Below are 11,229 nucleotides of genomic sequence, written 5' to 3' on the forward strand. Positions count from 1 at the left end.
GTAATCAGATCTCGATGAAATTTAAATATGACCACATGAGAAACATCGACTTTTAATTAAATTAAAAATCATCAAAATCGTTACACCCAGTAAAAAGTTATGCGGATTTTCAAGGGTTTTCCCTCGATTACTCTAGGATCCCATCATTAGATTCTGATTTTCTTATCGTGGTATCACACCTGGGATGTCTACTTTCCAATTAAAAAAAGAATTATCAAAATCGGTTCATAAACGACGAAGTTACCCCCGAACATACATAATTGTACGGTCGAATTGAGTAACCTCCTCCTTTTTTGCAGTCGATTAAAAATAGGTGGAACGTAAGCTTGTTTGAAAGTAGTGGCTTAAAAATCTGAATGTTGCAATTTCTAGCTCGTGAATACCACTTAAGTAGAGGAGAATAATAAATCAGGCTTCAAACATTCTCTTTATCATGATAATAAATCTATTTCCAGAAATGGGACACGCATTACTTACATCGTTGACTTATATTTAGTTGTGGACATAATGATATGTGGGAACATGTGGGCTATTCATAAAGATTTCCATCTAAGTCAAAAAAATATACGATCTTGTAGTTCCTGAAACTAGTACGCTGATTTAAAAAAACTCCTCACACTCAACGCCCTCCACTAGGATTAAGTCCTGCGTCAGGTGTTCAGAAACACACGCAATACACAAGCACCATGTGCGAAGATCCAACCCGCAACAAAATAGTGTTGTGCCCGCTGCTCTAACGCGTCTTCTGAATTTACGACTAATGTATAATCAAAATGGTATTTTTGATTAAAAAATAATTGACGTCGTTAGCACACTAAGACCGAATATCAAGTAATATTAGATACAGTTGAAAAGAAATCTGGTTATTTTAAGCTTGGAGAGGGTACGGGCGAATAAAAAATAAAATAACTCAAAAACGCTTGTAAGCGTATATATGGTCAAAAGAAATTTCTTATTTACAAAAAAGGCATTAAAATTGAATTAATAATATTGAAAAAAACGCTGAATTTGGACAATTACTACCCTTTTGGTTATAAGAACAAGGTAAGAAGGTTACTAATAAATAATACATGTCAAAGTACATTCGGCTGATTTTTTGGAGAGACTTGAACGGTTTGAATATGTTGTTACACTTGGGTGTACTAATTTTTTTTCTTGGATAGGTACGCATAAAACAACAACGTCAGACAGAGCAAATGAAGCGGAGCTGATAACGAAACGTGATGATACATCTCGCAAAATAAATCGAAGACAACTTTCTACATTGTGCTTACGCCAGCCAACATTGCTCAACAAATAAGCCCCTTCGGGTAAGTGAATCGGAAAATCTTCGGGTCCATGGTAAGCCTGTCTAATCCCGTCGCGGCCCGTCTCTCCTATCACTGTATGCTAATGCCACGTTTACATACTCAAACGAAGAATTCGGGTACGAATTCGAACATATTTCTAATCGGTCAGAAACGTGATTTTTGAAGTAACAATTCTTTATGTATGCTTGACTTGGGAAGTAAGCTGGTGAATACGTAACGAGAGCGTAGCAAAAAGTGTCTGTATTAATCTCTTTCTTACACTAGTAAGCCTTTTTTGTGGCTATTTAGACAGGCGATCTGAAGGAGTATACTCCAGTCGTGCGTCGGTTTGACACACACACTTTTTTATGTTAATATTAACTTATTATTAAGAGATGTTAGTAATAATCGTTTGAATTTTAATAAAGATATAAAGCGATCTCTTTCTGAACTCCCAACGCAAAAAGAGGGGTCACATAAATTATGACATAATTATATTATGCAAGTTCAAATATTTATTTTTATTTTCCAAGTATCATCGCGTCGGGGGAACGCTAAGTAAGAAAAGTAAGTGTAGTCGCAGATTACAACTAAAGATCTTTTTCTGAAAAATTCGCAAAATCGACAACCGTCGACGTCGTCTGCCATCACGTGTCTGCCCGTTCGGCATTACGTAGGTAGAACGTAGACTATACATGAAACTTAAGATCGCTCGTGTCTAAATGTAATTCGTAATAATTAATTAGCTGTTGCTGGAAAAATACTTTACAAAATTTAGCGGTCCCCCGACGCGACGACGCTTGGAAAATAATATTTGAACTTACATAATATACGTGACGATATTAATTATAATAGGTTTAACATATTATTTTTTAGTTTTTAGAGTTCATTTTTTGTGACGGGGGTATTTAAATTTTTTTAATTTTACTTTTCTTATAAAACAATGTTAACAAACAAACTTACGACTAACGTGTAAGCAATTACAATAGCCTATAGACACTTGCAACACCAGAAGCATCACAAGCACGTTGCCGACCTTACCCTCATTCTCCCCAGGAGCCCTGGTCACCTTACATACCATAGGAACAGAACACTGCTTGATATGCAGTATTATTGAGCAGTGATATTTTTTTTTCAGTCGAAGTATTTTTCAGTCGGACCGCTCCAGACTGAGTAGGATATTTCTTACTGCGCCCTAGTGTAGACAAGTGTTTTCGAATCCATATTTGTTTCTGTTCGTCTGTGTTCGGAGAGCATGTAAACGGAGCACGATAAAGAAGACCTGTCTTGTAAAATCCTACGTTAATCTTTACACCACTTTAGTCCTTAACAGCATGAACAGAAAGACTTTTTTGCTACCGTTATATTTTGTTTTCCCATTTTCGCGATTATAGCCCCTTTGTCTCTGGATATAACATTCATATTGTCATAGAATGTTTTGTGTTTTACTTGTCTAGTGAAGTATGTGCTCAGATCTTACGTAGCTGACAATAGAGTCCATAATCTAATAGTGTGTGCAATTTGTAAATGTTCTACACTTTAACATATCTTCTTACGGGAATTTCGCTTTTATGACGATATCTTTAAGGGTCGTTATAGTATGTGGGTGTTACTGTTCATAATGATGTATTGTTTGTTTTACATGAGTGTAGGTTGTTTGTACACGGCAGTACATGCTGTATCTCACCATCTTGTTAGTGCTCTCTCGACCGCACAAGTTTGAAACGTTAAGGAAAATGAACATGACTTTTTTACCTTTCTATGAGACACATAATCTTTCTTTAAAAATTAACTTTTAGTACTACGAAATTTCCGAAAGCTATTTCTGTTACTTTTTGTTATGTAGTAGATACATAGTAAAATATACAATACAATACAATACAATACAATAAAATAAAATACAATACAATACAATACAATATAATACACTTTATTATATAAAGCAACATTAACAATAATTTGTAGAAAAAAAATTTACAAAAGGCGGCCTTATTGCTTAAAAGCAAAGTTTTCAGGCATGAGTGAATGTTTTTTTTCTATGTTATTATAGGGCTTAGTAGATTTTTTCACATTTCGCCAAAAACAAGCCGAATTAGTCTAATCATTCTCAAAATATGCACATATATTCATTTATATCTGTGTAAAGACTACTGATGAAATCTTCAGCAAATAATCTGATTATGTAGAGTCCATTATATACGTATTACAAGTATATACGCCGTTCAAAGAACATTTCAGCAACATTCCCCTTTACTTCGATTTTCGCCGAGTCATCGCGTCTCGAGAAGCTCTACCTTTTAGATACAAATTTGCCGTCCTCCGTCGGCTTCAAGAATTCCATCTTACGTCGAACGATTTCTTGGAAAAGTGCCCGCATTTAATAGCTATATTACCAGTGTTACTATGTGGTAATATTGTTACTTTTCTATGTGTTTTTATTGTATATTTAATTTACTTTCTTTAATATAGTTTCTACTATCAATTATGTATATATCATAACCTACCGTAGTTGATGGTATAATATTCAGGAGACCGCTGAAATTTTCCTTCGATCGCCTCTTAAGATCACCACGTGAAGAATGGTAGTGGTGATAAATTCTAATGCTGGAAACCACACGGCAGTCAACGATAGTATACCAGAGTAAAAGTACTGAGCAATTTTATAACAAATATTTTTAGAAATAAAATAATTACAAAATAATAAAACATTAATATCAATTTATATTTAAATCTGTCTGACGTATAAAATCACAGAAAGATTTTACCATCACGTGTAAACCAGTCGGTACGTTCAGTCGAACAGCGCAGACATCAAACAAATCCGCATGTTGTCAGCCGTCGAAAAAAAAAAGATCTTATAGAATATTCAGTCAATTTGCCTTTCAGTCATATTATCCTACGTATGAACTGTTCGACATTTTATTATAATATCAGACGGCCCACGCCGAATCGAACGAGGGTTATGGTAAGGTCCTATTGCCTAAATCACTTCAGCCTAATACAGTCCACTGCTGGACATAGGCCTCCACAAGTTCGCGCCCAAAATGGAGTGAACTCGTGTGTTTTGCCCATTGTCACCACGCTGGGCAGGCGGTGATTGCCTAAATATGCCCTAAATAAGCCTTGATATCCATGGACAAAGATTAGACACCACAATGTAGACAGTTATTTGACAGTATATGACAGTTATATGACATTACACTGAGGAATACTTGTACCAACCCAAAGATATTTTTATTACTTTGAGTGTATTTCGATCCCCGCTCACGACAGACATTTGTATTGACCATAGAGATGTTTGTCGTGGTCTGGGCGTTTGTGCTTGTGCATTGTGTGTTTTCCGGACCCCCGACACAAGAGAAAATCCTACTTGTGGCCGTTGTGTATGAAGCGTTTATTATTTATTATTATTATTTACAACTATAGTTTTTTAATGATTCTTACTGTCATTAAAAACTCTTAAGCCTTAAGTAATATAAGACAAGTTAAGCCGTAACAAACAAATTAAAACACATTCTCAGCAATAAAACTCTTAGAGCGAACCGACTCGCTTCGTTTGGTTGTAACGAAATGTGAAAATTTCAATAAAGCATAGCGACGCTCGTCGCGTCGCTCCGTCGAATATCAGCGAGCTCGTCATTGTGATGAAAGCGAGGAATTTTCATCGGACAGCGCGATGAAAATTCCTTTTGTGAGTATTACCGATGTGTGGAGTTTGTCGGAATGTGTTTGTTGCTAAATTAGCAACGTTTAATATTTATATTTTATATCGCGATCCGTTTTGAACGTGGCTTTAGTGTGTTTAATATTCTGAATATTACGTTGTATTGTAATATTTATTTTGACATTTGTATGTTTCAGGTCATGTCTCAGAAATATAATATATTATGTCTAAATTATATATTTATTGATGTTCGTCTTTTAAGAAATAAACATAAACACACAAGACTGGTATGGACACTAACATATGTAACTGAAATAGGGTACAGCAGGAAATTTCCTGCTCAAAATCTGGAGCATCCTGACTGCGGTAGTATAGTAGTATACTGCTTTCAAGCAGTGTATTGTGCTCCTGTTGGTGAGTAAGGTGACCAAATCTCTTGGAAGGGATTGGGCATAGCGTTGGCAACGTGCTTGCGATGCTTCTGGTTTTACAGGCGTCCATAAGCTGCGGTAATCGCTTTCCATCAGGTGAGATTCGGCTAAGACAATCATATATAAACATTTTTGAATATCATATCAAAAATTGACCTCTTCAGCGGGGTTCGAACCCGCGTCTCCGACTGACCGTGTCGGCGCTCTAGCCAATTAAGCTATGGAACGATGTACCCGCTAGGACGAAATTTTTGATATGATGATTTTTATATTCGGTTTAAGCGAACCGTGTCAATCATATATACACAAAACCTGCAGAAATACAAAAAAAACTGCCTTCATTATCGACTGTAAAATGTACCCAACAGAACTTTCACAGGCCGAAGATGGGCAGCAGCGTCTTCGGTGCGACAAAGCCAGCCCTGCGATCACCAACCCGCCTGCCCAGCTTGGTGACTATGGGCAACACACATGAGTTCACGCATTTTTGGCGTGAACTTGTGGAGGCCTATGTCCAGCAGTGGACTGCAATAGGCTGAAATGATGATGATGATGAATAGAACTTTAAACTTATCTACTACGATCACAATGGAAAACGTTGACGTTTTGTTGCAAATATAGACATTGAAATAATAAATTTGAAACTATGATAAGAAATGACAAAATTTCAGATTATTTTCGGCAGTTGAACCGAACTAAATATGGAATGATAGTTTTATTCAATATGTGAAAACTCAGTGAACCGGCAAATCCATGTTTAATCGCTCGAATGATGAGTTTCTATACGAGTTCTGAACTAGTACTCTCATTTTGCTTTACTTTATAATAATCATATTCTGTACTAGCTGTACCCGCGACTTCGTTCGCGTGGAATTCAACAAAAAAGTTATTGTTCAGTTCGCAGTTAAAAAAAATTCTAAAATAAAAGTAGCCTAATTTACTCCTTAGTCAAAATCGGTTCAGTCGTTTCAGAGATTAGCCGGAACAAACAGACAAACAGACGGACAGACAAAAATTGTAAAAAATATTAGGTTGGAGGAGACGGGTCCTAGAGTGAAGACTGCGTCTTGGCAAACGCAGTGTGGAGCGTCCTCCGGCCCGTTGGACCGACGATATACGTAAGATTGCTGGTGTCGGCTGGATGAGGATTGCGGAAGACCGGAATGTCTGGCGCGAACTTGGGGAGACCTATGTCCAGCAGAGGACTGCGATAGGCTGAAGTGTGTGTGTGTGTGAGTGATATAGGTATATACTATGTATACATCCATATACATTCAGTAAAAAGCGGTTATTTTAATATTACAAACAGACACTCCAATTTTATTTATTTGTATAGATTACCTCGTAAAATTGTAAATGTAAATTATATGAGTATGGATATATGTATGGAAGGACTATGACGGATATTGTTATCCAGATAGCGGGACAGCAATAATATAGCTATAGGATACTTGGTATCTTTAAATTTTAATATAGGAACCGTCTGATACACTTCTGTGGTAAACTTTATCGTTCTACAACTAGGTCAGCAAATAAGCTTACGGCTCACCTGATGGTAAGCGTAGGTGTAGTAATCAGAAATAAAAATAGCGAACATTATTTTGGAAAAGAGTTGGTACTCTTCAAACTGCTAGATTTTTTATCAAAAATGACTAAACAAAGAAATTCGACTTAACTTAATAAATTGTGTATGTGTGTGTGTGTGTGACGCATGACTGGAGTTTACTCCTTCAGATCGACTGTCTAAATAGGCACAAAAAAGGCTCACTAGTCTAAGAAAAAGATTAATACCATATCAAATTATAAATAAACAAATCAAATAACGCCATCTATCTATCCAAGATAGCGTTATTAGGAAACGTCATTACGCCATCAACCGGGACCCTATTTGTTCCGATAGATGGCGTTACAAGATATGTAACGAGGTCATTCGTTCAGTTAATTTTACTCCTGTTTTTTATTCTTACCGGGGGCCTTATATGAAAATCAATTCTTAGGGATTATTCTTTCCAAAACTAATATCGAATTCAGTCCAACCGCTCTTGAGATGCTGTACTTCAGAAAGGCATTAAAATCAAACTTATATGACACACCTCTTTTTGCGTTGGTGTTAAAATAAAGTTCAACGCATATATGAACGTATATATTAACATTTTTAATTGCTGCTAATGCTCCATATAAATAAAAATGAATTCAATTTCAAGCACCGAACGAATCCCTTGCATAATGCACTCGTATATCAAAACAAAAATCCTTTCTAATCAAGCATTAAGCTCGTACCGTACCGTACTGTACCGTACTGTACGTACTGTACCAACTGTATTGTTTCAAACAGCGTACCGGCGGTTATTCAGCGGCGCATTAGCTTAAATGAAGGAGTGGCTAGGGATCGAGTGTTACTGCTAAATACATTTACACGTTACGATACGACGCAAAGTGATTAATTAAGTGTTTTGTGTATTTGAGTGCGTGTGTCAGTATCTACATGCATGTGTGCGTGTGTGCGTTCATTCTTGCGTCTATATGTGTATAATGTTTGAATTGTATATTTTGAATTAAAATAATTTTAAAGGCTCAATATTAAGACTTTCAGAGAAGTTTAGGGTTTTAGAGTAAGTTTTTTTTACCACGCTTTTATTAGCTTGGGTTGTATGTATCTATGTATGTAATGGAATCTTTGAGCATAATTTTCACCAACTTCCAGAAGTTTGATTAACTTGAAACTTTGCACACGTATCAAGGACCGATGATCCACGTTTTTTTACTCTGAATTGAATTATTCTCTTGATAACTTAAATTTTATTATAATTTTATTTTGAAGTTAATTTTGATTGATTTGATTGATTTAATTACGATTGATTGTTCGATCTTCTACTCTTTGTAATTAAAAATTATTTTCTACTTTTTAAGACGATTAGCTATAGAAGCGTGGTTTTTTTAATTTTTTTTTATTTCTATTATATATAGTACGCATATAGTAATATTTCATTAACTGAGTATAACTAGCTGTGCCACGCAATATCATAACACGAAAATATTTGAAAAAAAAAAAACATAGCCTACAGCTTTCTTCAGTAAAGAGGGTATCCAACACAAAAAATAATTTCTTAATTAAAACCGATTTAAACAAAGAATTACTTTTTGTTGTTTGAAGTGCAATAATGTTACATCTACAAGTATGTCTATGCACAATTGAAGCTGAGCAGACATACACTTATGCATGTTCCTCTCGATTCGACTTTTTTGTGTGCAACGGTCACAGCTATGGATTGTGCCTGTTGCGCTGGCGGTTGCGGGTTCGATCTCCGCACATGACAAGCATTTGTATTGGCCATACAGGTGTTTGCCGTGGTCTGGGTGTTTGCGCAGACCTTGTGAGTCTCCCCACCGTGCCTCGGGGAGCACGTTAAGCAGTCGGTCCCGGTTGTTATCGTGTACACCTGATAGCGATCCTTACTCATAGTAGGGAAATATATCCGCCAACCCGCATTGGAGCAGCGTGGTGGATTAAGCTCTGATCCTTCTTCTACATGGGGAAAGAGGTCTATTCTCAGCAGTGGGATATTACAGGCTGAAGCGTGAAGCTTACTTCATAACTTTTAGTGGGTGGATCGATTTTGATGACCTTTTTTTAATCGAAAGCTAGGTCTGGTGCTGGTCGAGTAATCTGATATAAATTTGATCGAGATTTGACGACAATTTTTTAAGTAAACGCTAATAATGCGTTTTTAATTTACTATTTTACCGACTACCGTATTACTTGTCTATGTAATTAAAATCATTTTTTTTTTCATTTGCAAAGGTAAAAAACATTAAAAAGGTGCAAAACTAAAATAGAAATATATTTTTCTTTCGAAACGATATATCGTAGTCGTCTCGTGCACTATTAAATACTTAAAGATCGTTACTAGCAAGTGTAAGCGTCAAAGTCGTAGCCTAATTGAATCCGCCAGCGGAGCTTGACGCGCGGCGCAGCGGAGCACCCAGGCTGAAGTTATTTAATATTCGCCTAGTGGAGCGGAGTCAGACGCGTCATAGCTCGAGCTGGATAATGTATTATTTATGCCGCATTCATAAAACAGCACATTCTTTTCAGCTTTTAATCCTTGTAGAAGAACTCAAAAAAGAGTAGTATAAGCGAATGTGTTGACGTTTCTAGTATGTTTATACAGATTCTTGGCTTATAATTAGATTGTTAGGTTCCATAGCTCCATAGAATACGCGAGATAATGGAAATGATTACGTTACTCGTAAATATTGCATCAGCCTGACGAGCGGAGAAATGCTGATCGGCTCCACGGGACCCGCAGTTGCGACAAACAAAGGTATCAAATTCAGGGCACTATTACCGCATTTATTGTTCTCACATCGAACACAGTTGTCATATAATTAGTATTAAAGGTCACAGCTCACTACAGCCTCACCGGGGCGCCTCGTCGCTCAGCGCCCACTCGTTGTCGACAGGTGGTCCCCGGGTGGACGACGCATTGTTACTTATTAACGTCGAGTGGTCAAACAGTGAACCTCGCAAGGGCCACGATCTATGACCTTAAAAATGCATTGTAATTGTATTCAATAAATATGTTGCAATAGTTTCGTTTTTCTTGCAACTTGCCTACCGGACTGACTTAATTAGATGGCTTGAAGCGGTTGTTCATTTTGATAGTAGTGTAATCAATGTTGTGTCTAAACCGTCATCTGTGGGCTGCGACTGTGTTTCTGAAGAGAAGCTGCGGGCAATCATAAAGCAGGAAGTTACTAGTATTCTTCACATGGCCATTGATCGTCGAGTCACTGACAGATTAAAATCTATACAAGGCGATTTGCTTGCGGTTCAGGATTCAATCAGTTTTGTAAACAATGAGTTTGAAGATCTAAAAAAACAGATCGAGGAAAAGTCGTCAGTGATTACTAAACTGGAAGCTGCTGGTTCCGTAATGTCATCCACGATTGTTGAGCTGTCTCGACGACTTGCTGTAGCTGAACAGCATTTGCGGGAGAGTAACATTGAAATCAACGGTATTCCTGAACATAGGTCTGAAAACGTCTGTAGCGTTGCGAAACAGCTTGCAGGCACTGTTGGTTGTTCTCTGGATGACTGCGATATAATTCATGCAACTCGTGTTGCTAAACTCTCTAATGAGAATAACAGACCTCGTCCCGTAGTGGTGAAGCTTAAAAGTCCTCGTCTGCGGGATTCACTTTTGGCGGCAGTGGCAGTGTTCAACAGGAAAAACCCAGAGGACAAGTTGAGTTCTAAACATCTTGGTATTGCTGGAACTCGTGTGCCTATCTACGTGGCTGAGCACCTAACTCCTGCAAACAAGGCTCTTCATGCTGCGGCGCGCATAAAGGGGAAAGAGAATAAATATAAATACATTTGGGTACGTAATGGAAAGATATTTGTTCGTAAAGATGAAAAATGTCAAGCTATTCAAATTCGAACCAATGAAAGTCTGAAGCTTATTATTTGATTCATATAATGTATTCTATTGTTCTTGCTTTGGCTTATGTTTGTACCTCATGGCTATATTAGATATTTATTATCAGAATGTTCGGGGCTTAAGGACAAAGACGAATGACGTTTACAATAACATTCTTATGTCTAACATTAAGGTGATAGCTTTTACTGAAACTTGGCTCAATTGTAATATAAATAATTCTGAACTGATGGACTCTCGTTACGTAATTTATCGTAGGGATAGAGTTATTACAGCCACGTCCAAACAGGATGGGGGAGGAGTGTTGCTGGCGGTCTCTAAAGAACTCCATTCAAGGAGAATGCCTGACTGGGAGAGCGCAGGCGAGGATCTATGGGTTGTTGTTGATGTTGATCTTTGTGGTA

At 37.2% G+C, this 11,229-nt stretch overlaps 1 protein-coding gene across 1 annotated transcript in view; it reads left to right on the forward strand.

The window, feature by feature from the left end:
* LOC123654755 overlaps positions 1-10,858 on the forward strand; it is a 43,369-nt gene extending 32,511 nt beyond the window's left edge. Inside the window, exon 2 of the mRNA XM_045590643.1 lies at positions 9,978-10,858. Within this exon, the coding sequence (XP_045446599.1) occupies positions 9,978-10,858 (881 nt within the window). The remainder of the gene's footprint in view (positions 1-9,977) is intronic.
* Positions 10,859-11,229: the final 371 nt, after the last annotated feature.

Source organism: Melitaea cinxia, chromosome 1 (assembly GCF_905220565.1).
Source record: "Melitaea cinxia chromosome 1, ilMelCinx1.1, whole genome shotgun sequence".
NCBI lineage: Eukaryota > Metazoa > Arthropoda > Insecta > Lepidoptera > Nymphalidae > Melitaea > Melitaea cinxia.